General features: G+C 50.2%; 1 protein-coding gene across 2 annotated transcripts; it reads right to left on the bottom strand.

Moving 5' to 3' along the window:
- Positions 1-766: 766 nt before the first annotated feature.
- Positions 767-26,581, bottom strand: SMG5 (SMG5 nonsense mediated mRNA decay factor). 2 transcript variants are annotated; one of them, XM_087827976.1, is made up of 23 exons: positions 26,397-26,581; positions 22,330-22,428; positions 21,683-21,806; positions 21,154-21,310; positions 20,505-20,591; positions 19,358-19,447; positions 17,694-17,783; positions 16,923-17,001; positions 15,580-15,705; positions 15,405-15,473; positions 14,742-14,950; positions 13,976-14,113; positions 13,228-13,821; positions 11,471-11,646; positions 10,298-10,373; positions 9,415-9,590; positions 8,279-8,437; positions 4,801-4,860; positions 4,270-4,429; positions 3,754-3,844; positions 2,861-2,935; positions 2,322-2,460; positions 767-2,146 (listed from the first exon to the last, which is right to left on the bottom strand). In XM_087827976.1, the coding sequence occupies exons 1-23, from the start codon at positions 26,468-26,470 to the stop codon at positions 2,063-2,065; spliced, it is 3,132 nt and encodes a 1,043-aa protein (XP_087684102.1). In that variant the 5' UTR covers positions 26,471-26,581; the 3' UTR covers positions 767-2,062. The 2 variants fall into 2 exon arrangements, with proteins under 2 accessions (XP_087684102.1, XP_016077055.1); XM_016221569.2 differs by lacking the exon at positions 20,505-20,591.
- Between the last annotated feature and the right edge of the window lie 439 nt (positions 26,582-27,020).

Below are 27,020 nucleotides of genomic sequence, written 5' to 3' on the forward strand. Positions count from 1 at the left end.
CCCAGCCTTGTCCAGCCTCCAGGGAGCAGCGCAGGGTGGCCCAACCCCATTAGCAGGCAGCTCACTGGGCCTTCTGCACACAGCCAGCCCCTCCAGCCTGACTCAAACCCACTGAGATCACACTGGCCAGAATAGGCTGGAGGCCTAGCCAGGATGCGGCCAGTGTGATGCAGGCGCCCTCAGACCTGGCTGCGCCACCGTTCCAGTTCTCCTAGGAGTTGAGGGTGGGCTCTGCCATAGGCTGGGCAGAGAATTCCAAATCCTGGCCTTGGGCATCAGAAACCACCTCACTGTGCTTCACTGCCTCTGAGCACCTGGTGCTGGGCGGAGTCCAGAGTAAATGCCTTTAGCAAATGTTGGTTCAACTACGAGGGATTCGCCAGGCTTCCTCCCCAGACACACTTGAGGTGCCAGCCCTTGCAGATGGACAGGGATGAGTTTGGTTTCAAGGCTCATCCCCCTTTCCCCTTGAGGAAGAGTTTCTCTGATTCATAGGACCCAGCTGGAGACAGCAAACCAGCCCCAGGCAGTGCTGTGTCCTTCTAAATACTGTTTTCACCCATCACCCTTACAAAGGCACCAGCTCAGTTCACAGGATCAATGAACTTGACAATGTCACAAAACTATGTCAGGAGCTTTTGCTGGAATTGCCAACTTCTTGCTTCAATGGGTCCACCTTGAAGAAACCTTTCCAAAATGCCACTTTTAGCATGCCATCTCCAACACCCCAATAAACCTGTACAGAAACGCACCAGGAGACAGGGAGTGGGCTTCAGGGGTCTTTATTAAGTGATGCTTTAGTCTCAGTCTGTCAGGGATTGGGAGTGGGGGTGACCCTATTCCCCCCAGGTTGTCCCAAACTTGCTATCTTGGAGGAAGGAGGCAGGAAACCTGCTCTCCTCTGAGAACAGCCTGGGAAGCTGGGCTAGCTCTGGGGTGAGGGACAGCTGAGCTGAGATCCCCCACCCTCCACACCCAGGGGGAGGGGCCAAGGCAATCCTGGCCAAACTCACCCACCCACAGCCCAGCTCTTGCTGCTCCATTCATTGTCCTGAGCTATTCATGATCTCTGCTCCCACAGTCACCTCCACATTCCAAAAGCTAGCCCCATACTCAGCCCCACCAGGCCTTCAGCCCTGGGGAAGGGCGAAGTAGGAAGCCCATCAGGATTAGGGCCCCTGACCGGGCAGCTTCAGGCAGCCTCTCCTTTCTCTAGTCAAGGGGGTGGTGGCCTCAGACTGCACCCCCCTCCTCTTACTGGCATCCCACTCTGTCACAGCACAGCAACCAAGAGCACAAAGCATGGTGACTGTGGGGCTGGTGGGCACAAGACCCCTCACTGGCATATAGGCCAAACTGCCTGCAGCCGTTGGTGAGGCCTGCTCCCTGCCCTGGAAGCTAGACAGAGGGAGACGGAAAGCAGAAGTGGGGCAACTGGGTGTACAGCCCCAGCAGCACGAGGAGGGGATGCGAGCCCGGGTCCTGCTATCAGTGCAGCCAGCCCCTGGCCCCTCTTCTTTAAGAGTCTCCAAAGCTCCAGAGCTGCCCAGCCCACAAGGGGAAATGAGAATGGGTAGTCTTTGAGGAGGGGAAGGGCCTGCAGAAAACCACCCAGATGTCTGGTGTTACCCACTCTTTTCCCAGGGCTGGAGGGTCCAAACTCCTAACCCCAACCAACCCATGTCTTGGGTGAGGAAGGGCCTCTTCTGCCGTCCCTTCCCCTCAGAGGTCCAGGAATCACTCCGATGAAATGCAGATACCCATGCCTGCCACCTGCCTCTAGGGACAGCAGGAGGGTTGAGGCAGGAAGGCTGACTAGGGGCCCACAGGCCTCTCCTGCTCCAAATACTTTCCTCACTTTCCTGACGTCATCTTGGCAACAGGGGGACCCTACCCTCCCAACTGGCTCCTGGGCCCTCCCTCAGCCTGTGTGCAGCTGGGCTTCCTTCCTGAGTGCGTGCGTGAGTCTGTGTGGTGGGGTGACTACAGGTGGTGGTCCTGGCAGCCAGGGAGGGCAGGAGAGATCTGGAGTCAGCCCCACTGCAGGGCTTGGGAGTCAGTCTCAACCAATCTCCTTCCACTGCTTGTAGAAGTCCAGAACATTCTTGATGTCCACACTGGCATGTGCAGCGGCCTGCAGGGCTGCCTGTGGAAGGGGGGAAGAAAGAGATGGGTGAGTCCCTTCCTGAACTATGGAACAAGTCTTTGAGGGTAAGCGGTGATGGAAGAGGGAAAGGGCAACTGCCTGGCAGGTCTGAGGAGGGAGCCTACTCCGGTACCTCGTCCCCATTACAGTCCCCTCACCTCACCCCATAACTCACCTGCATAGGGCCTGAGAGCACGCTGGGGTTGTCCAGTGGAAGGCCTGTGATGATGGTCACCATGCCACCTGGGTCCTCCTCACCTGCCCCCTGGGCTAAAGTCAGCTGTTTGCAGCTGTCCAGGATCTTATAGAGAGTCCTGGTGGGGAGGGGGAAGAGAGGCCAAGCCCCAGCATTAGCACAGCCTGAACCCCAGGATTTCCAGGGCACAGGGGAAGCTAGGGGCAGGGAAGGCACCAGCAGGAAGCAAGAGCAACCAGGCAGCCAAGACAGCAGGTTCTGGAAGCTAGTACTGGGGGATGTGCTACGGGGAGCAGGCAAAGGCTCACTGAGGACACCAAGCCTAAGCATTTCAAGGCCCCAGGGACTTGGGTGCTGAAGCAACGTCTTCCTTCAAGGTAGACTTGCAGAAGGCCCCAGGCTGGTCCTGCCACCCGTGTCAGAATTCCTTGGCCCTGAACTGCTCCCCTGGGGAGTGGCACAGATGAACAAGGCAGGCAGGCTATCTGAGGCTCTAGGGGTGGGGGCTGAAACTTTACCAGGCATCTGCATCCTGTCTCTTTAATTTATGTCGCTCAAAGCTCTTCCCCGCCTCTTTCTGGCAGCGAATGTACCTACAAAGGACACAGGAGAGTGGAGGTTGGGGGCAGAAGAGTAAGGGCGCCTCACACAAAGCAGACCATTGTGGCTCAGGGGCCCAGTTCTACAGGAGCAGGGAGGGGGCACATCTCTCCCATCACAGGTCTGTTGGGAGCCATTTCGAAGTTTCCTGGCGTTTGGCTCGCTTTTCCTCCTGATAACATCAATTCCTCGGTTCCTCCCAGGGGGAGGAGCCGGGAGGGGAGAAGCAGCAGATGCTTTTCAAGTCAGGGCTTCTGGAGACAAGGTCCAAACAAATAGGCTTTGTGCAGCTTCCTGGCAGATGTGGGGGCGGGGGGGGGAGGAGGGAGGTATGGGGTGTCAGCTAGCAGGGAGGCCAGAAGGAAAGGCCTGTGGGGCTAAGCACCTACATGCTACGGGTGGCTTCAATGGGAGGTGGGAAGCCACAGGCAGCCCCAAGGAAAGCACTCCCACCCTAGCAAACCTGATCACCAGTCCCAAACCTAAAGCAGGAAAAACTCTTACCAAGGTGCCCATAGCTGGAAGCTGGGGTTTGCCCCCCTCTCCCCGAGATGCTGATCTCATGTTTGCCCCAGAGGCAAATGGACAGCAGGTCAGCGCTCCCTGCAGGGCTCCTGGCTCCTCCCATCACCCTCTATTTCAGCACCTAAGACCTTGACTTATTATGTCTTTGGTTTCCCTCTCCAGCGGTGAGTAAACTGAGAGTAGGGACTGTAAGCGTGTGTCTTATCCACAGGTAAGAGTAAAACACAAACACCTGTCTGGGAGACAGACATGGGGCTCAGCACAGGTCTAGCAGGCCTGCACTCACCTGTTTCCTTTTTTAAACTCTGCCTCTAGGTATCGGATCCCATCCCGGGCCCCTGGGTGTTCCTTCTTCAGCAAATCCAGGCCATCAATCACTAGTGGGCAAGAGGGGGAGGGGAAGGACAAAAGAGATGAAGTCAGAGCACTGTGACATGGGGCTCTCTGCAGGAAGTCTGAGCTCCTCCAGCACACACTGCAGGAAAAGAAGGGACAGTGGCTCTGACAGGGCTCCTGAAGTCCTTTCAAAGTATGACCTGCTGCCACTCATGTACTTGGCAATTTACCAAGTGCTTTCATTTAGATATTCTCATCTGTTTCTCCCAACCACCTTGTGAGACAGGGTTTAACAGATTATCATGCCCGTTTCACAGATGAAATGACTGAGGTTCAGAGGTAGTAGGACTTGACGAAGGCCACTGTGTATAAACTGGGCTCCAAAAAAGGGTCTCTCAATTGCAAGCCCAGAGTTAGTTTCTTTTAGCCACACTTCATCTGTCCTCCCACCTCCCAATATGCTCACCTGTCCTTGGAATGATGACAATGAAGCGTCCACTTGTGGCCAGCTGGCGGATGATGGGGAGGTGGTGGCAGAGGGCCTGGGTGTCAGGGACAAGGTAGGGTGACATTGCTGACTGGGCCTTGGGCTGCTGTAGGCTCCCTTCCAGCTGAGAGACCTCGAGCTGGTGAGAGAAGGCAGAATGAGTGGAGCTGTATGGGTTCCACAGCCTGGGCAGGGGAAAACTACTCAAAGGGGCTCTTATGGGGACTCCTTTGCCCCAGGGACAGGGGACTCCTCCTACAATGGCCTTGAAGGAAAAATAGAAACAGGGTTAAAGTAAAGAAAAAGAGACAGAAGTGAAGGCAGCAAGAGGAGTCAAGACTCTGAAGAATGGGCCCTGAGAGGGCAACCTAGGAGGCCAGGAGGTGGTAATCCGGGCAGAGGGACGGCCACAGGGGAACAGGGTGCAGCTGGAGGGGTGAGGATCTGCCGATGGCTTTAGGCAATAACCAGATCAAGAGTAGGAGGAGCACCCCGGCTCTGGTTTCCTACCTGAAGGCGTAGCTGGGCCATGTCTCTCATTAGCCTGTTCCGCCGAGCTTCTTCCTGTGCCTACGAGGGGAAAAAACAAGTGCTAAGAGCCAAGTGCTAGGCTTGCGACAAGGAGTTGGGGCAACATTCCTTTCTCCAGCAATCAAGACCAAGAATTCTGGGGCCTGAAGTAGGTATGTCCTCATACAGTCAGCTCTCTATTGATCCCATTAAGTGAAAAGAAGAGAAGCCTGGGAGAAAAACATTCTTCACTCTTCCAACACCCAGGAGGGATGGAGCAGACAGTGGGCATCGTCATCCCACAGGACCCCTGTACCTTGGGGTCTGAGCTCTGCCCCTCTGTTCTTCTCAACGCATTCTCCCTCCCAGGGGATACCATCCATGCCCCCTCATGCCCGCCTTCAATCACCATCCATTTGCCCATTCCTTTTAAAGCTGCAGCTTCAGCCCAGACCTACCACCCTGACCCACATATCCAACTGCCTACTTGGCAGCCCCACCCATTCCTCAAAACCTGCTCTTCTTCCTCTAGTGCTCCCCAACTTGGGAAATAAACCAAGTCAGAAAGCTGAGTTGGGTGTGGCTTTTCCTTCTCTCTCAGCCCCAACAGTTACTGGCTTCCCAGTTCTGTCGATTGTACCTTCTAGAAATCATTCAAATCCTTCTGCATCCCTCCATCTCCACTGCACAATCATAGTCTAAGCCAGCACCTCTGACCTTGACTATTATAACCACCTCCTTGCTGGTCTCTGCCTCTAACCCAATCCATTTTTCCTGCCTGTAACCAAGGCATCTTCCAAAAACCATCTGATATTCCATCACGGCCCTGACTAAAGTCCTTTGATGGTTTTCCTGTCTTCTGGGTGAAGTCCAAATTCCTTAACATGGTCTAAAAGATGAGGCTTTAGATGGGAACTTATCCTAAAAGATATGGGGAGCCTGAAGGCCCTGTGATGAATCAAGTGGCGTCTTCAGAGTGGTGCTTTAAAATATTTGAGTCTGGCCCAGCCTGGCGTGGCTCAGCAGAACCTAGGATCCAGGAGATTACAGTCTGATTCCCGGTCAGGGCACATGCCCACAATGGGCTCAATCCCTAGTCGGGGGTGTGCAGGAGGCACCTGATCAATGACTCTCTCATCATTGATGTTTCTCTCTCTCTCTCTCTCTTCGAAATCAATAAAAGATACATTTAAACAAACAAACAAATAAATACAAAATAAAATAAAATATGAGTCTGGAATGTATCATCTCATTCTGATCATAAGCGGACACCAGACAGAGCCAACTGAGGGACACTCTACAAAGTAACTGACCAATACTTTTCTGCAGTGTGAGAGTCATGACAGACAAGGAGAGACTGAGGAACTGTCACAGACTGGAGGAGACTAAGGAGACATAACCAAATGTAATGTGGGATCCTGGAAGAAAAAATAGACATTAGTGGAAAAACTAGTAAAATCTAAATAAAGTCTACAGTTAATAGTATGTACCATTCTTTACCTTCTTAGTTTTGATAATTACACTACAGTCATGCAAGATCCATCCCCACTCCCACCCCCCCCACAGAGTCCTGCACAACAAAGAGTGGCCCGGCCCAAAATGCCAAGAGGAAACACTAGTAGAGGAAGGAAAGAAGACCAGAGCCTAACTAGCCACTTTCTTACAGGCCCTGTCAGCAGACTGGTAAGGAAGTGGAGCACTGTAGACAAACTTCCCCTCCTCTCACCAGAGAAATCAAGTCCAGGAATCTTACTTTTAGGCTAAAATTGGAGTTGTGAAACCCATGTTCCAGAGACGGAAATGGGGGCAGTTGGGTAAGTAGTATGCCCCAGAGAACCAGCACAGGTAACTGGGGATCCACCTGGACCCGGGAAGAGCAGAGGTACATGAATCCCAGGCTCTGCTACCGGTAATTGGTCAAGCAGTTCAGAGATGTGGGCTGACTTGCTCATCAGGGGAAAACCAAGGTCCCAAAAGGAAAAGAGAGGTCCCTAAACCAGATAGATGCTGGAGCCACAAGAAAGTAGGAGCAGCGGCTTCTGGTGCCTACCTGGCCTGCAAAAAAGCTGAGCACCAAAGCAGCTTAGAACAAGACAATTTCAGACTAATTCCAGAGTCCTGGGGCTTCCTCACCTATAAAATGAGGACCCAGCACCCACCTCACAGGACTGCTGCAAGGGTTAAATGAGATATCACATGCAAATCAGGCTTTGCACATAAAAAGCTCTCGAGAAACAACAGGAGATGGCATGGTAATGATGACCACACTGCTGCTGCTAGGGAATACACCCTTGGGTGCAAACCTGTGACAGGCAGAGCAGGAGGCAGCCTCAGCAGGCATGTGGCCCACATCCAGCTTGGCCTGTGGTGTCTAATGCCACATGAGAGGGGCTCTCAGGTACTCCCTGCCCCCCAGGATGAGTCTTCAAGAATTTCAGGCTAAAGGAAATGCCTGCAAAAACTTTAACATTTTTTGAAACTGTGTAATTTCCCCACAGTTATTTTTGTAACCCCCCGGTGTCTTCCCCTATGGAACAGTAATAAAAGCCTTAACACAAAGGGTTTGTTTTTAACAAAATGTCCTTGCTTTTGAAACAGCAAGGAGTCTCTGGGGAGCCTGTACCCCTTCCCAGACAAGCAGACCATCTGCAGGAAGGGGGTTCTTAGAGAAGTAGGTAGGGAAGAACATAGGGGAGGGAACTGCCGAGCCCGTGGGCCATGCCTCCTACGCCACACCACTATCCCAAATGTACTGGTGCCACTTAGCTCAGGGAGGACAACACACCCAGGGCTGTGCAGGCCCCATCATGGAACCAGACTGTTCACAAAGTATCAGCCTCACAAGAGAAAGGTCTGTCTTGTTCAGGGCTGTAACCCTAGTGCCCAGAATACCAATGGCTCTGACACAGAGCAGACTCTCAATAAACATTCATGGAATGAATTACTGAATGGAAAAGAGGTAACAGGCTACTTCCTCCTGTTTGGGATCTCTGTGGGATGGGTTCAAGTCTGGAATGGGAGGGTTCCTGCACGGTGTCTGATACCAAGATCCCTCTATTCCCTTCCATTCCTCAGTCTTCATCCCTCTGAAAGGGAAGGGAAAGGAGCATTTGCTGCGATAGTGTGCAAGGTACCTTACAGGTACTATCACTCTGTCATCACAACAACCCCCTAAAGTTGATTCTACTGTTCCCTGACTCATTCAATTCACAGACAAGGAGGTGACACAGAAGGCCCCCAACCCCCAGGCAGTCTGGATACTGGTCCAGTCCATGCTGCCTCTGCTCAAAGCAACTCTCATTCCTGTCCATCAGCCCATCCCTTAGTTCCCTCCCCTGCCTCCTCTTTCCCTAGGCTCGGTTCCCCAACCCCATGTGCCACAGTCTTCAGTCAAGGGCTACCAGTCTGAGGCTCTTACCATGACTTCTCAGTGAGCCCAATGGGAGCCGAATGGGCCTGGAGCGGGGGGCTGACTCACCATGCGGAACTGGGCCTGGGCCTGCTGCAGCAGGCTCTCCTGCTCAGATTGGGCAGTGCTGACGAAGATGCCGACCTCTGAGCTGAACTGCAGGATGCTGCCTTGTAGGCGGGCGACGAAGTGGCCAAAGCTACGGATGCAGCAGATTCGCACGACCGTCTGTGAGGAGACATGGGAGCCCAGCCCAGCTGAGCAGGGCTGCCCACAAGAGCTCCTGCCCTCCTGCCTCCCTACTGTGCCAAGACCTCAGCAACAAGTGCTCCTTGGAAAGGCTCATGATCTGTGGGGTGGGGGAAAGAGGAGCACCAGAGCCCAAAGCCTCTAGCTGCCAGAGAAGGAGTACCCAAGAAGGGCAAGGAGACTTGCAGGAACAAAGTCAGAACTCGGGCTGAGGAGGGCCGGGGGCACTGGTTGGGAGTGAGGAGATCTGGCTCCTAATGCCATCCCTCTTCCTCCAAGTTTCAGTTCCTCAGGTGTAAAATGAGGGGACTGAAATAGATCAACATTTCCAACTTATTTTTTTTTTGTCAACAGGACCCTTCTTCTGCATCGAACAAAAATCTTACTTAGAACCCTAAAATATAAACAGACTAAAGCCAAGCTGCTCTGGAGAGAGTGGGAGCAACCAAAAGGTGTGTGTGTTGGGGTTAGGGTGCGGGGAGGAAGCCTGGGAGAGTTGTCTGCTTGGCTTCCCTCTGCTGCCCCCAGATGGCCCATGTGGTGACACAGATTCAAGGGTGAAAGTCACCGGACTAAGTGGACTGCACATGCCCTTCTAGCTCTCTCTGTTTGATGTTCGGCTCAGAGGATTGGCCCACAGTAGAATGAGACTGATAAAAGATTTCAAAGCCCCAGTAATTCACTTGTTCTGTGCTCTACAAAAGACGGATAAAGGGATGGAAGGCTTGTTCTACAACAGAAGACACTACCAGCAGAAGACCTGTGCAAGGACATCCTGCCAAGAAGGAAAGGCATCTCAAACGGCTCCCTGAATAAAGGACTCACAGCCTGCAACCCCCAGGACACTCTCCCTGCCTAGATGGGAGGGATGCTTGCCTGCCCCTCCAACTCTGAGCCCCTGCTTTGCTGCTGTGTCTGATTAACAGATCTTGTGGCCTAAGAAATGATGTCCTCACCTCCTCTAAGGTGCTGAGCAGGGGCCGGTCCGTGTCAAAGTTAAAGCGTCTGTGGGCAGCCCGGAGGGGAGGCAGGTTTCGAAGTGCCATGTCTTCTGGGAGCAGCAGGCTAGAGGGGAAGTCAGGCAGTTCACAACTTTCAAGAAGATCTTGGACCTCGGGACACAGGGCCAGGCCTGGGGAGAAAGAGGACACATGAGACTACTTGTCCTGTGGGAGCCCCCAGGCAGAGGGACACTGCCTTGTCCTATGGCAATTCCCAGGCTAATAAGATAGGACATACCCCTGGGAAAGAATTAAGGGGAGAGATAGAAGGAAAGGAAAGAGAGAGAAATACATGAGGCTGTCAGGCAGAGCTCTAGAAGCCCAAAGCTGGAAGGGTTGGAGGGACAGAGCAGGTGGGGAGAACCAGGATACCTCAGATTAAGGCTCCCTGACCACAGGGCAATTATATTAGGATGAAATGAGAGGAGAGGCTCCAATGGAAGGAGAGGTGGAGATTGCCAGTTGGAAGATGGTAGGAAGGAATAAGCCAGGCAGATGAACTCTGGAGGTCAAGGTCGATTCTCAATGACCAAGGCACAAGTATGACACCAGTGCCTGGGGCTAGCCTGCAGGCTCCCCTCACTCTGCTCTTGCCCTCTACTGCCATCCCCGGGGAGTATACTCCCTGGCAGACCAAGCCACCTGCCCACAGTAGGGCAGTGTTGGGGTGAGAAACCAGAGAGGCCAAGACCACAATGACTGCTATGTGTAAGGGAGGCTTGGCAGTGAATCCCATTAACCTGTTTACCCCAAGGGCCAGGTTACCAGGAAGGGGGATGGGTTTCATGGGGCCAATGAGGGAGAGGGGCAAGGAGAGCAGTGCCAGGGACTCACTCACCAGACTCTTGGAGTTCGCCAGCAGCTGGCAACAGATTCAGCAACACAGAGAGGCGGTTCCACAGACTTTGAGAACTCTGGGGAGAGAAGGCAGAAGAGGCCCTCAGCCAGGGCAGTGTGGGGGGGTGGCAGCGAGCAAGAAAAGCACTGCACTGGAGAGGCCTGAGGGCTGTGGTCACAAGCCTAGAGGGATTTGACAGACAATGAAGAGAGGCCAAGGGGGGCCTGTGGAGGACTTGGAAACCAGGAACTGGTCCTGTGAGGAATGAAGGGGGGCACGGAGCCTTGCTGAACTTCACCAGCAGCTGAAGGCTTCACGAAAAAAAAAAGGCATGAGACCAGAAGGACTTTCTGGCTCTTGGTGGTGGGAAAAGCCAGAGCATTGGAGGAAGCTTCTCCCATCTAACATCCCCTCACCATGCCCACTGGGACATAGCTCAGGGATGTGACCCCACATCTCTGTCTTACCACACCTTCCTCCATGACAAACAGTGACTAAGTAACTAAGCTGTCATCAGACAGAAGCACACACCCAAGGGTGTGCTGCGCCCTGACCACTGTCTCACCTAGGGCAACCTGCAGGGAGAAGGGACCTCCACACAGGGCAGGTGTGTCAGTAGGGTAAAGTAACATCAAATAAAAGACTCCAGGTACTAGAGGCTCTTGTCAAGATTGAGATTCTGAACCCGAGAAGAAGGCCACCACTGCCCCCGCCAGCCTCCAAGCCAGTCCCTGACATCATTCGCTCTGGCTGCAGGATTATGCCCTAAGCTGTTCCCCCTACTACAAGCACCTTCTCAACCCTTGTATGAAAATCCCACCATTCCCTAGGTCCTATCTCTTCTGTCACTACTCAGTATGCTCTCCTTTCTCAAGACTCTCTGAACAAATACTCTCGTCAACATTAATCCTAATAACAGGCACCACATCTGGCATTGGAGATACAAAGCAGACTAAGCAGCTCTCTCACTTTTCCATCCACACAATTTGTATTCCAGGTCACAGGCTCCTCCAGGGCAAAGGTCAGGTCCATAGAACGTGTAAGAGCCCAGCAGAGAAGGAATGCTTGGCAACAATTCTTACCAGACCACTGGATGGGATTCCTAGGCCCCATCCTGACTGACGCCCTCCCCCAATGTCCTGAGGCCTGAAAAAGGGCAGTGGAGTGACACACCTGTGCACACACAATGATGAGGTCGGAGTTGGTCCGAAGCCAGTCCAGGAAGACTTTCACAGCAGGAAGCAGGCCTTCAACCATCAGGACTTGAAGCTTCTCCTGGATGCTGCGCTCATTCCGACAGGAGTGCCCACTGGACTCACTCCCCTCTGACTCAGAGCCCTCCTCAGAGGCTGGGGGGGAGGGGGTGTGAAGAAAACTGGGATGACTAATAGGTACATGACAAAAGGTTTTAGCTTAGGGGGGAGAGGGGGAGACCTTGCCTGGACTCTTTCAAAGAATTTTGACATGAAAGATAGGGAATTCACTTATAGACTCCTGCCTAATTTTTCAAGACCCAATAACTATTTTATTTTTTTTAGAGGAAGAGAGAGAGAGAGAGAGAGAGGGAGGGAGGGAGGGAGGGAGGGAGGGAGGGAGGGAGGGAGGGAGGGAGGGAGGGAGAGAAACATCAATGTGAGAGCATATCAATCAGCTGCCTCCTGCACACCCCCTATTGGGGATCGAGCCCACAACCCAGGTATATGCTCTGACAGGGAGTCAAACCAGGAATCACACCAGCAACCTTTCTGTGCACAGGACAACACCCAACCAACTAAGCCACACTGGCCAGGGTGGGGTCCATTAACTTAACTGCTTGCTTTTAAACCAAGAGCCTGGTGCCTTTTAAAATATTTTTTCTGACTCAAGCTAATCTGAGTCTGGTCTACAGCTCTACTCAAACAGGATTTATGAAGTGCCTACTCTGAGCTAGAAGGCAGGGCAGACAGAAAGAAGCTGCAGGGAGGGAGAACAGGGGCACAGAATTAAAATAACTACTTCTAGCTCTTACATCTTCAACTCTGTAGGTCAGAACACTGAGCAGGTCACTCCACCTCTGAGCATGTTTCCTCATTTCTCTTATTCATTCAATATGTACTAAGTCCCACTCATGTGCCAGGTACTGTGTTAGGTACTGAGAATAAAACATAGACTATCCTGCCCTCAAGAGACTCACAGACTAGTGGAGAGACAGACAAGTCAATAGATAATTTCACCTGAGTGAGAAAGGGCTGAAAGTTGCAGAAATGCAGAGGCTACAGGAGCCCACAGGAAGAAAATCTAACCTAACTTTGGAATCCCAGATCATATAACTTTTAATCTAAAATCTATATAGCAAGTAAAAATTAGTGACAATCTCAGGACAAGAGAGGAAAAATATGCTCTAGACCAAGAGAACACCATGCACAGCAACTTGGAGGTAAAGCATTTAAATGAAGGATGGTAACTATTCCACCACCAGATTGCTATAAAAGTTAAATAAGACAATACCCGAAAGAAGTCCAGCTTAGTGCTTGGCATAGAGTAGACAGTAACCTCAAGTAGTGCCCACTACTGCTGCTGATTAGATGCTCCCTCTGCAGGGAAGATCCCCAGAAGGTAAGTCTCTAACCTGCCCTGGTGGGTGCTGATTTTTCTAACTTCCAGGAACCCTGGCAGGACCTGGGATGGCGCCAGGGGAAGAAATCATAGCTGAACTTGTCATGTGGAGAGGCAAACCCCAAACCCACAGGGCAGGGTGAAGGGAGAAAGAAATAAAACTACGAAGTAGGCTGGGAGCTGGGAATGAGGAAGTGAGGAGAGGGGGTTCTCAGGAAAACACCTGGCTATGCAGAGGACCAAAGGTAAGGCAGCAAAGGTGGGGGTGAGTGCTCATGGCATGGGGGCGCAGACATGGTATGGAAGAGCAGAATGATGAACAGTGGACCAAATACCTGGCTCTGAGGGCTTATCCACATCCCCATTGACACAGGGCCTGTGGCTGGCCACGGTGTGGGGTTCGGTGGTGGGCTGGAGGAGCAGGTTGCTGAAGGTGGGGGCCAGTCGGAAGCAGCGCTTGGTCTGGAACATCTGGGTGGACATGGCTTGTAGATTGCTGGCAATGCTAGCCTCACTGGGGCCCAGAGGGCCATTGAGGGACTCAGGAGCCTCTGACCTGGCCTGAGGGGGTTCCAGGGCCGGGGACCGTGTCCCCTCCTCATCCTCCATGTCTTCCAGGTCTGATCGGGACTCTTGGCTGTTCATTTCTGAGTCTGTCTCAGCATCAAAGGCTGTTCCCCCACCTTCAAGACTCTTGTCGGAGCCACTGTCCGAGCCCTCACTGGCCCGGGCTGAGTCACGGCTTGAGTCAGACTCAAAGCCTTCACTCAGGTCACTGTCATCACCAGCTTTGGGCAGGTGGCGGTGGCGGCGGCGGCGGAGGCAGGAGAGGCGGGAGAACTTCCGGTTCTTTCTGACCTCGCCCACTTGAGGTGCTATGGGGGGAGGCTCCTCCTCCTTCTCCAAGGGTTCCTTGGACTCTGGTTCATCTGTGGAAAGAGGTCGGTCAGGTGGGGCCTAGGGACAAACTGGAGGCTGAAAGCTGGAAGGTGCCCTTGGGCAACACCACCCCGCCAAGCCTGTGTTCTGCTTCCTCAATCTGCACGCTCACATTTCCAGCCACACCCTCTGCCATGCCTGTACCTGTGCCATCACTCTGGAACGCCGGGACAGGATTTTCACCCTCTTCCAGCTCAGCCTGCAGCCGTATGTTGACATGATTGACGAGGTGAGAGAAGAGAGCCAGGGTAAAGGCAATGGCTGCACTGTACTGCTTGGATCCTAAAGCCAAGAAAGTCAGGCATTAGGGGCCCAGGGCCCTGAGGAGGAGGAGGAACCATTAATTCCAACCCCGTATCACCTACTCTCAATCCAAGGATCTACCTACCTCTCAAAGCTTCTTCTAAGGTAAAAAAAATTTCTCAGGTCTCTGCACTATTATCCTGTCATCTAAAATGTGCCAGCTCACCCAGCGCTTCCTCACATAAGTGTCTCCTCATCCCATCCCCTCCTCCCTGGCTTTGACGCCTTCACACAGGCTTCTCCCCAAACACCTTTACATCCAGCCCTGCCTCTCCTTTCCTTCCTTCCAACCTTGTTCTATATACAACTCTGCCAGGGAAGTTTGCAGAACTGACCCTGGTGTCCGCCTGGGTCCTGGCCGGGGGGGGGGGGGAGTGTTTGTGGAAGGGAGTGAGGAGGAGGGGAAGGGAATATGCTGCTGCCTTGTTCATTCATCAGGAGGTCCTTTAGGGTAAGGCGCCTTGTCCCTTACTCTCCCACAGACAAGCAGTGACACAGTAGTGAAGGGGCAGCTTGTGGAAGGAAGTTTACAAAGAAGAAGCTGCAGAAAAGGGTAGCAAGGATACCAGAAGCCAGTGGGGGAGAAAAGAGAGACCCCAGAAGTTACCTGCTCTCTTCAAGCTGTGCACACCCATAAGGCATATGATGACCATTTGAAAGATCAGAAGGTCCGGGAGGAAAGCATATCCACTCTCATACTCCTCCTCATCCTCACTGGCCAGACTGAGGTTGGGTGAGGAGGGGAGGTAGAAGAGACAGAGGTTGAAGTCCTCCAGGACTGACTGGCAAAGCGACGTCAGCTCGGAGTCCACAGAGCTACGGAAAGGGCAGGAATAATAGGGGAGGTTAGTGATGGAGGCTGGAGCAGGTAAAAAGAGTTGGGAACGGAGTCAAAGACTAAGGAGTCCTTCAGGGAACGCTTCAGAGCAGAGCAGGGGAACTTGGTGCTGGGCTGATCTCTAAAGCAGACAAAATAACATGTGAAGGACAGGCACAAAGTAGAAGGGATGTGAGAGGGCTTCCATTCAGCTGCTCCTTCAACATCTAGTAAGAGCCCATTCTGTGCCAGAGGAAGAGCTGCCCAGAGAACGGGCACAGAACTCTTGGGCAAAACAGTGAGGGATGCCGAGAAAAGGCTAACTGGCTAGAGCATATCCACCTGAGAAGCAGAGTTCAGCAGCCTACTCCCCCCTCAAGCATCCTCTGTAAGGAGCTGCCACAGAGACGGGCTCACAGGACACAGTTCTTGCTTATCCTCCCTTCCACTCACCTGCTTTTGGGCTGCAGGAGGCTTTGCAGATACATAAAGTTTACCAGCAACCTCTTAATGTCTTTACATCTGAAATGAGAGGAGCCCAGGGTAAATGGTGAATGGCTCCAGAGTCCTTATCGTGCTACAGCACCAAATGTAGAAAGAGCGCCTCCTTCCCACAGGCCTCACTCACCGCTTCTTGCTGGGAGAGAGTTTCCGAGTCTCACACTTCTTCAGCTGGTGGTACATTTTGGCTGCCTTGTCATACAGCCTCTTGAGGTTCCCATAGGCCCCCTCAAAGGACACTTCTGATTGGATGCTGAAGGAGACACAGAGGCAAGCTACTGAGTGTTGGCAGGGACACAGGAGGTAGGGGGTAGGGAGAGAACATCACTCTGCCAGGGCTTTCCTAAACAATGTTTCTAGTAAATACAGGCAGCCTCCCTTTCCATATACACTCAGAGTAAAAGCTATTTCTCCTGATAACACACACACACACACATACACACTTCCAGATTAATCAGAGTAAAGATGATGTCTACACATCCTCTATATCTAAAAATGAGACAATCCTATTCTATGTTACAAACTTAACTTAGTTACCATCCCTGAAATACATTATCCTTAGTCTGTTTTAAAGCACAGGCACTTAACAGATAGCATTTAGCAAGTATTTACTATGTGCAAGGATATTTACATACAACATTTCAGCTGAGCCTCATAACGCTCATTCAAATGCAAATATATACTGAGCATCAAACTATTGTCAGATACTGTACCCTAATACTGTCCATATGTACAAATGAGGAAATAAAACTAATAATATTGTACCTCAACTGTAATTAAAAATAAAAAATTATTTTTAAGTCCTGGCTGGTGTGGCTTAGTGTTTAGAGCACTGGCCCAAGCATGGAAGGGTCATGGGTTAGATTCCCAGATCAAGGGCACATGCCTGGGTTGCAAGTTTAATACTCAGCCCTGGTCCAGGCACATATGGGAGGCAACCAATTGATGTCTCTCTCACATCAATGCTTCTCTTTCTCTCTCTCCTTCCTCCCCTTTCCCTCTCTCTAAAAAACAATGTTAAAAATATCCTTGGGTGAGGATTACATTTTTAAAAATTATTTTTAAAAATGTTATCATAAGAGCTGTGTCAGATCAGGAGAAACTGGTCCCCCACACTATCATCACTGTCATCTCAAAACACTACAACTCTATAATTCTGAGGTTCTTGCCCGAGGCTACTTTGGTAAAATTTCATCAACTCTGTCAAATGTATTTCCTTCTTCAAGACAGCAGTCCTACATTTTGCATAATATAGTGGACAGCTATTTTAGCTGCCCTGTATCTACAAATTCAGGTGGCTATGTAAAAAGCAGCAGGACTGTGCCAGGGTGCCTCGACAGGAGGAATCCTTCAATCTTAGCATTCCCCCAATTCAGCCAGAGCTAGAGAAGGGAGAAGGAAAGAGAGAAAACAAAGCAGGAATGGCATGGACAAGAAAACAGGGCTGGGGAAACAGTGGCAAATACTCACCAGCGCAGGTAGCAATACATGGCTTCCACATTATAGTACTTGCTGCCTGCAAGGGTGCCCAGCTGGTTGAAGGGCATTCCTGGGGAGAGAGAAAAGTCACACAGCCTGTAGCCACAACATTCACCCAAAGTTGCCAGGCCCAACCAAAGCTAAGATTAGAGAACTCAGGGGGGGAAGAGTTGGGTCTGCAGGTGTCCAGGTGATGAGCAGCTTAATCTTATTCCTCCAGGGGATTATTGATTATAGACTGTCTTCCCATTAGCCTATTCCTGCCTGGCAGGCCAAGGATTTCAGCATTAATGGGTGTCATTCCTTCAGCGGTAGCTGTGACTCTTCCAAGGTTGACAGAACTCCATGGAGTCCTCTCCCCTCACCCAACTCAGTTTCTCACCTCTGATCTCTCCTTCCTCCAATCCCCATTTCTCCCTGTAATGGAGACTAACCCCTTCTTTCACTGTGTCTCCCATGGGGCAGATGAAGTAGTCTCCTCTTTCTACACAGACCTCAGGGAAAGGAAAGCCATCTTCTCTCTTCCTTCTCTCCTGCCTCCCTCCTTCTTAGTTCAAGACTTTTCCATTTCTCTTCCCCTTCTACCATCTTCTGAGTTCACATTACAAGGGGGAAAATGCATAACCAAGGTGAAGTACAAAAGAACTTAAGAGTGAGAGAAGGACCCAGGGGAAAGTGAGCATGGCCTACCTGCCATCTCAACATTGTCTTCCTCCTGGAAAATGATGCTGGGTTGAGGGGCCCAAGCAAGGGTCCACTTACCAATCTGGGGAGCTACTGACAGGGCTTGGTAGTAAAATCTCTCAGCTAGCAGTTCGGTGTCTACGCCAGCTAATTCATTCTGATATCGTGCTGCAGAGAGACAGGAGGGAAGAGAAACGCATTGATTCCATATTTCAGAAAAACCTCCCTCATCTGGGAGCCCACTTTGAGGAGTTGTAATAAGAGCCTGGGAGGAAGACACCTGAACTAGGAGGCCGGCTACTTGAATCTTTCTCTCTTTTTAATTTACTGATTTGAGAGGGGGAGGAAGGGAGGGAGGAATGGAGGGACGGAGGGAGGGGGAGAGAGACATTTGTAGTTCTACTCATTTATGCATTCATTGGTTGTCTTTTATGTGCCCTGACTGGAGACCAAAGCCACAACCTTGGTGTATCAGGACAACGCTCTAACCAATTGAGCTACCCGACCAGGGCTCTCTGGCACAATCTTTTTTTTTAAAAAAAATTGATATTAGAGAAAGGGAGAGGGGGCGAGAAAGAGAGAAAAACATCAATCAGTTGCCCCTGGTAAGCACCCCAACCAGGGACCAAACCCTCAACCTGGGCATGTGCCCCAACCCAGAGTCCCACAGGTGACCCTTCAGTGCAACAGGATGATGCTCTCTCAACTGAGCCACACCAGCCAGGGCTCCTTGGCACAGTCTAAATGTGCATGTCTATGGGCAAACTGTTCAACTCTATCCTCCTCACTGCTAAGTTCAAAATGTAAAGACAATTTAGTGTTTGTAAAGTAAACAGGCCTTTTTTAAAATTTTTATTTAAAAATATATATTTTTATTGATTTCAGAGAGAGGGAGAGGGAGAGAGACAGAAACATCAATGATGAGTCACTGATTGGCTGCCTCCTGCACACCCCTGCTGGGGATCGAGCCCTCAACCTGGGCAAGTGCCCTGACCGGGAATCGAACCTTGATTTCCTGCATCATAGGTCAATGCTCAACCTCTGAGCACCAGCCAGGCATAAACAGGCCTTTTTGATGATCTCTTCCCAATGAAGAGAAGCTGCAGCATACATGATTACTTGGAAAGACCTCTCTTACTTGGTTCTGGAATGCAACCTGCTCAATTCTAGAGAGAAGACATTACTAACGACACTTGGTCAGTCTGACATGAAACAGCTGATTCTGAGGGTTCCAGGGTGGGCTTGGGGCAGGAAGAGGAAGAGGAGACGCTGGTCAACAAAAGATAATGTCCCCAACAGCCACATACCAGCAGCCTAATGAGGACCCTTTGTCTATTAGGACTAGAGACCCAGAAGCCATAAAGAGAGTACTTTTCCATTCTGAGAAACATTTGTCAGGCAAGTAAGTCCTCCCTGAGGCCTGACTTCAATTCCTCTAGGAGTCCATGGAGATTTAAAAAAAAACCAAAGGAGAAATTTAAAACTTCCTAACACTACTGAAACTGAGTTATCACCCTTTCTCAAAGTTCAAAAACATTTTCCTTCTTCCCGTGTTCACTGATCCTCTCCAACTCACAGAAGAGCAGTGAAAAGAAGGGAACATTGTAAACAGACAAAAAGGAGAGTTGTCAGAGCCAAACTACTACTGCTCTCTAATCATGTAAAGGGTGGTACTAACAACTGAAGCAGCCTGAGCCCAGCTTGTAGCCTAAATAGAGAAAATGAAAGGTTTGTATTCTTACACAAATCCCCCAGGTACACTAGACATCGGTGGCATGCCATCTGTGCCCAATCCATCTCCTTCCCTGAAGCAGACACTGGCTTCTTGCATCCTGAGAGAGAAAGAGAAATTTATGAGCCCATCCCTTTTCCCCTACCTACAGGGAAATACCTTTCCTAAGGTGAGAAAGGAACTCAAGAATCCAGGGCTAGTCTTAGAACATTGTCTTACGGGACAGAGAAGACACTCATCCTGGACATAGAGACACAAAGGTTTGCAGGTAAGACTCATTCACGGGACAGGAAGAAACTGGAAGAGAAGGGCTAGGGTCCTCAACCCAGGATAGCTCCCTGGGGGAAGGTTATATAAAAGGTCATCATAGGAAGACTTCTAGAAAGGACAAAGAGGTGAGGCTCAAGTGTCAGGACAGTCATGGGTGCCTTGGATAGGAGATCCCCACATAAAGGCAAAAGGTTTGGGTAAAAAAGGGAAACTTGCCCAGGAAGAATGGAATGTGAATGAGATCAAGGTAAACGCTCCTGGCTTCTGCCTAGGAGAAGAGGACCACAGAGGAGATGGCAGCAGATTGGGAGACAATGTACACCTGCCTTGCCTGAGGATGGTAGTGGCCAGGCTGTCACCACCTTGTAACTTCAGTTCAGAGAGCCTGAGCTCCTTGGGAGGTAGTTTCCCAAGTGCTGGGTACTGGTCTAAGTGTCTCGCATATTAATTCAGCTGAGCTTCACAGCAACCCCACAAGGTGGTTAGTTCTCTTACTTATTCCCACTTTATAGCTAAGGAAATCACAGTCACATAGTGGGTAAGTGACAGAGCCAAGATTCAAAGGGCAGTCTGGCTCCAGAGACCATCCTCTTATCTACTCCACCTTGCAACCACTCTCGTGAGTGTGCAGTTCCCATTCTGAAAAGCCCTTCCTAATGTTATCTACAGAGACATCTCTTAGTCGCCTGAACGGAGAAAATATCAATAAAAAGAAAAACTAAAGTGATGTGGGGAACCAACCTTTTGAAGTAGGGCTCTTAATCTTTTTTAGGCTATAAACCCTCCGGCCATCTGGCGTAAAGCCTATGCATGCTGTCTCAGATGAATGTTGTTTTTAAATGATGGTTTCAAATGCACAAAATACAGCGCTATGCTGTGCTTCTAACCAGAAAATGCTTCCGTATGGAGGCAGGAACACAGTCTCCATCTCTGGCATGCAATGTCTATGTCCTGGTGAGGACAGGGGCGTAGGGCTAGGGGAAAGAAGGGCGTATAGAAAAACCAAGGGAATTGGAGGAGGAGGGAAGGAGCACTACAGGGTGGCCGGACTGAAGAGAAAACTGCTAGAAAAGGCGGTAAACTACAGCTGCTGGTACCTGAGACAGCTGAAAAGGATTTGCATTATGTTGAAAGAATGTCCACAATATCCCCAACATTTCTAAAAATTTCAATACTTTCATCAAACACTGGGAAACAATCTCTGAAATTCAAAGAAACAGTAACAGCCAAATCCAACTGTGAGGAAAAAACAAATTCTATTAATACCATCTTCCAGTGCTAGATCATCCCCTCCCTCCTCCTAACTCTGCCTCAGTCTACAATCCCAGACCAAGAGAGGTCTCTCTTTTTTCTTAAGATCTTCACCCTAATCCATATGCTTCTTTGGATAAATTCAAACTTCATGAACCATTTGTAAGTCTTGCCAAAATGCTTTCTGTCTGGCTGGGTCACAAGCTACATGAACCCTGAGGGATAAGAACAGAGGTGGAGGCATATGAACTTGCTCCGGAAGTCCACCTTGCAGACATCACTAACCTATGAGGGGGTCGGTGACATGAGTCCAGTCGATGCAGCATTGCAGTTCAAGCTGGTAGTGGGACTGGATGTAGAGAAGGAGATGCTGGTAGAAGCCAATACCAGCAACCAGGTGTGTCCGGTAGGCACATTCCAAGGTGCTCCGGCTGTGGATATGCTAGAGATTTGGAAAGAGAAGGGGCTGGCTAAGCAACAAGCTCAGAGTACCACTCCACCCCCATAACCTTTTTCATCTCACTGAGAAAATAAACGTCTCTTCTTAGCTCTGGAACTTTATCCACATCTCCTCTCAATCACAAATTACCCCCACACCCTTACATCTACTTCTCCCTGAGGTCTCCCCATCTGGGATCAGGCTTTCCTCCTTCCCCAATCCTAATTCTATCTAATGCCCTTCCTCATTTTGACATCTCTTCCTTGGCTCCCCCATCTCCAACCATGCTCTGGCCCACATTCCTATCTGTCTCTTCCTTCCTTAGCTTCCCCTCTTTAGACAAATTTCTTCCCAAGACCGAGGATCTTCCCTTACCTTTTTGTTAGTCTTGATAAGCTGGATAACTTCGTAGTATACCTTTCTCCATAGCAGCTCCTCAGCCTTCCTCCCATAGTCCACCGGGTGCAGGAACATAAGCTTGACGCAGAGCTCACGCAGCCTGGAAGGGTGCACAGGAGCATGAGAGAGACTGCCCATTCCTTGGTGAAGGGCACAAGAACTGAGGGCAAGGAGGCATTTGTCAACACCCTACTGACAAATCTCTGCCCCCCAAGAGACATCCAGGTTCAGTCAGTAATACCCAGGACAATAGCAGTGCTAGAAGGCAGTAGGAGCCCCAAAAGATACACAGGAGCAGTAAGAATTTTAATAAGCTTCATTCTCTTTCCCTGCATCCATCTCTCCTTTATTCTCTGCTTTTCTGTCTCCCCCTTTTTTCCTTTCACTGTGCAGTACGGCCAATTCCCCAACTCAAATGCCACTCTATGGCCCCAGTGTATTAGATGTAGAAGCTGAAAACAGAGTGAGGGACCCCATCTCCTCTCTTAGGAGGGCCAGAGACTTCAGAGTCCATTACTGTACCATGAGGAGGACATGAGGTAAGAGATAACATGTGTCTGTGTGACAGGGTTTCAGGAGATAGAGAAACTGTAAGGATCTGTGATTTAGAGTCTCCAGCTTACTTGTTCCTCAGGCTAATGTTCTCTGGTTTGAACACTTCTTGATAAGCGGTTTTGTTGCAAAGGATGAGGTCAAGTCGATGCACAGCCTCCACCACAGCCCTGCAGAGACATACAGGTGAACAGCCCGAGTCATGTGTATCGTCCACCTAGGATGCTAAGGCACTGACCTAGAGGAAAAGCTAAAGAATTAGGGGTGGGGAAATGAGAAGGCTGCAGGTTGGGCTCTGTACAAAACAAGATGAACAGTCTCCATCCTGATACAGCAGCCTGCCCAGGGGATATCTGGAAATGACAAAGACATTTCTGATTGTCACAGCTCAGGGTAGGAGGGACAGGAGTTGCTAGCATCATTTAGTGGGTGTTGCTAGATACCCCATAATACACAGGACAGTCCACCACAATAACTATCCCACCCAAAATGTCAACAGTGTCAAGGAAGAGAAATCCTGTGATATGGAAAGGTAGACCCTCTCCATGGAAAGAGCACAGGTTGTGATCCCAGGCAGAAAATCTAGGGTTTGAACCCAGGCTGTGCCTTACTAATTCTGTAACTTTGGGCAGCAAATTACCTGACTTCTTTAAGCCTCTGTTACCACATCCATAAAAATGGAGAAAATAACAGCAGCTACCTCAGAGAACTGTTGTGAGAACTAAATAAAATAATTTATATACAGTATCGGTACATGGTGGGCATTCAATAAATAATGGAGGAATGAATAAATTATTATGTACGGGCTTACTATCTCTGACACAAAGGAAAGGCATTCCTAGTATAAAATTCTGCTTTGGAATAGTGGGGTATGTAAAAGTAGGGTGGAGGGTTGTCTTAAGGTCTCCTGGATTCTGCTGAAGGAATTATTTAATAAAGAATGTAGGCTCTGGAACCAGACTGCCTGGGTTCAAATCCTGGCTCTAATCCTTACCAGCTATGTGGTCCTGGGCAAAATACCTAACTTCCTTATGTCTCAGTTATCTCATCTATAAAATGGAAATAACATTATCACCTACTTTGTGAGAATTAAATTAGTTAATACAGAAAACATTCATAACAGTGCCTCACACATAGTTGTGTTAGGTAAGTATGAATCCCCATCCTTCTTGATATGAGGCTGAGGAAGAGACTGCAGACACTAACAGAAAAGGCCAAGGAAACTCTATGGATGGCTAAGAAGTATCAGAGGTAGGTGTCATCTCTGGAAGGGTAAAACCCAGAGGATGACAAACAGCAGCTGTGGGAACAGATAAATCAGGCATAGCTCTGGACACAAAAGCAACCAAAACCAAGGAGTGATGATTCCTAAAACCAAGATTGTTTCAGAATACTGAAACATGCTCCTGGGCTGAGGAAAGTGGGCCACAGCAGGTGAGCACCCTGTGGTGGCTCAGGTGATACACCACCAAAAGCTGCCTTTTCCAGGGAAAAGTGATCACCAGAACCCAGATGAATGAGTGGGATGGTAATCAAGGCCTTCTAACAGGCAACCTCGAGAGCTCAGCATTTCTCCAAACACCTTCTGGGCCGCCTAGAGATGGGAGCCAAACCCTTTTAGCCAGCCTGGCCCTTGATGCCAGGGCAGCATCAGGCAACCGTTATTCTACACCAGCTCAGTCCCCAGGGGCAGGGCTTTTAACTTAAGTGCCATAGGCAGATGTAAGGAGTGTATATATGTGTGGGCATTTTTATGGACAGGTTCCAGAGCTCTCCTTAGATTCTCAATCCAAAAAAGGTTAATAACCACTACTCTAACAAGTTCTAATTGCAAATTATAAAACCTGAAAGGACTCAGGACTTTCTTCTCCATTCTCCATCAGACCACAGACTCTTCCACTAAATTGTAATCTCCTTTAGAACAAAATCACAAAAACTGTCCTGTGTCTCATTCACTATTGTAATCCCAGGCCAAACACAGTGTTAAAAAATAAAAACACCCTGACCAGTGTGGCTCACAGTGGTTTAGCGTTGACAAGTGTGAACCAGTAGGTCAGGGTTTGATTCTGGGTCAAGGAACATGCCTGGGTTGTGGGCTCCAATCCCCAGTAGGGGGAGTGCAGGAGGCAGCCAATCAATGATTCTCTCATCATTGATGTTTCTCTCTCCCTCTCCCTTCCTCTCTCTAAAATCAATAAAAAGGGAAAAAAATATTTTAAAAAGTTAATTGGCACCCAGCCGGGCGTGGCTCAGCAATTGAGCATCAACCTAGGATCCAGGAGATCACAGTTCGATTCCTGGTGAGGGCACATGTCTGGGCAGCGGGCTCAATTCCCAGTTGGGGGGTCTGCAGGAGGCAGCCGATCCATGACAACTCTCTCATCATTGATGTTTCTATCTCTCTCTCCGTCTCCCTTCCTCTCTCTGAAATCAATAAAGATACTTTTAAAAAATAATTAAAAATAAAGTTAATTGGCCTAATTAATTAATTGGTGCTTGTATCCCTTCCAGCATCTCTTCTCTAGCTGCCTTTTCTTCTGAGGGGCTTAAAACATTTCAGAAATTCATTTCTGTAAACAGTTACACTATGGGAATGCCCCAAATTTACTAAAGCTCAAAGTGACAATTTCATAGTCTAACAACACATTTATAGTGGGCAGAGAAATCAGACCTTCCTCTTCCACTTCCTTCCACCAATCACCACTGCTGTAATAAAGAATAAAAACAGATCTGCTGCCCACATTTCCACCCTGCTCAAAGCCAAAAACACACAATTATAGGCAGAGATACCCATATGCACACATATAAGCACACATGCCAACACATTAAATCAAATCAGTCAGTCCTGTGAAGGTGCTGACTTGAGAAAGAACTACATTTGAGAATGATTAAAAGGATGACCAGAGCCAATACCAAAAGCTGGAGACAAGGAATCCTGCAAACACTGACAGGCAATGCTGACGATCAGCAGCATGACAAGGCACATGTGCCACCCCCCAGCCAGGACTGCTTGGGGCAGCTCATAGTGGGAGCCCAGGGGTTGCTGGATTGGATCACTTTTCTATTCTGAAAGTAGCCTATACTCCCTCATCTTCTGACTTATAAAGCCAGAGCAGACAGTTTGCCTACTCAAAGGAGGAAAAGACAACATGCTCTTGACTCTTTCACTGTGAAGATGGGGCCAAGGGCTCTGAGGGTAGTCTTCTCATGCAAACAGTTCTGTTCAGTAGAGCCTGAGTCAAATGAAAACTGCACTCCCTACTAGAAAGCAGAAAACCCAACTTGATCTCTATGCTTCACTCTATTTCGATCCAGTTCTACAGCCCATGTTCCAGCTGCCCCACACAAAAAATCCTGGACCCAGGGTGGGAAGAGTTCATACCGGCCTGTTCCCAACAGAGGGCTGAAGATGTTGAGGAGTATGAGTAGCACTGTGGAAATCAGAAACCAAGAATGTAAGCTGCCTGGCCAAAGACTGTAGTCATGAGGTTGGGAGGAAGGCAGGAATCAGGTGCCCCAAAATGGGCTCTCATGACCTAAGAACACTCTGAACTCAAAGTCCTTCATGGCTCTTCCAGTCCAACACAGTATTCCGGCCTTTCTTTTCATTCAGATTCCCCAAAATTAGAGCCATAAGGGGCTTCAGAGAATATCAAATCCAAATCTCTCCTTTTAAGGATGAGGAAGCTCACGCCCAAGGTCACACAGTGAGAGATGGCAAGAGAACCTGGTTCTCTTGATTTCAGTTCAGGGCTCTTCCCAGTAAGTCCTACAGAGTTTTTAGCACCACACTCCTCTGGGTTTTTCTCCATCTCTGACCTCACCCTTTACCTTCCCAACCCCTCCATTCCCACCTTCTTACTCCAAATTCGCAAGGCTGGGTGCCCGCCCCGAGCTCGCCGCGCACCGCGGAGGGGATTCCTCCACGTGTTTCCATCAAACCTCCCACCCACCCAATTCCTTCTTTCAGCTCCAAACCCAGTTGGGGCCCCGCCCCCGCCCCCAGCTCCCTCCAAAACTGCACCTCCTCCTTCGCCCGCACCCCAGCCCCGCACCCGGGACCGCCCGCCCAGAGGCCCCACCCCTCGCTGACCCCTACTTCCCTCCGCAGCTGCACTCACGCCCCGGCCCCTCTCACCGGTAAAGCCGCTTAGTGTGAAGGACTTTTGCTTCGGGTTCGCTGCTCTCCCCTGCGGCAGGGCCTTGGCTCATGGTGCCCGGATCCGGGGATGGTTCCCGGTCACAGGCCCCCGCCGCCCACCGCTACAGCCACAACTGCAGCCTCCGACCGTAGCCGCAGCCACCACCACGGCCGGCCCTGCTCGGCCGCCATCGCTGTGAGGCGGCTGCCCGCGACAGCTCCTCCTCCGCCTGCCAAATCTCGCGATAGCAGCTGCACATTTGCACGCCAGTGACCTACTGCTACCAAATCTCGCGAGACTTGTTTTCCCTCCCGGGAAGTTGCCCGAACTAACTCTGGGCGGTGTAACCTCTTTCAGGCTTCTTCAAGCCCTTAAGAAAAACTTTATTGATAAAGCTATTGGAAAACGGACAGTGGGCCCAGACAGCGGGCTGAAGCTAAGCTGGATGGGGTAGATGGGCTCATGCTGGGAGCTGGGAGCTAGGAACGTGACTTTGCTTTGTCCTACAGTGGTTATTTAGTCCATCATTCTGCTCCTCCCCCTCCCCCCCATTTGAACCAAGTCTCTTTCAGATCGCTGGTTAGAGTGATTCCAAGCCTCCCTTTTTTCCATGGTTTAAA

This window comes from Miniopterus natalensis, chromosome 19, assembly GCF_054644295.1.
Source record: "Miniopterus natalensis isolate mMinNat1 chromosome 19, mMinNat1.hap1, whole genome shotgun sequence".
Lineage (NCBI taxonomy): Eukaryota > Metazoa > Chordata > Mammalia > Chiroptera > Miniopteridae > Miniopterus > Miniopterus natalensis.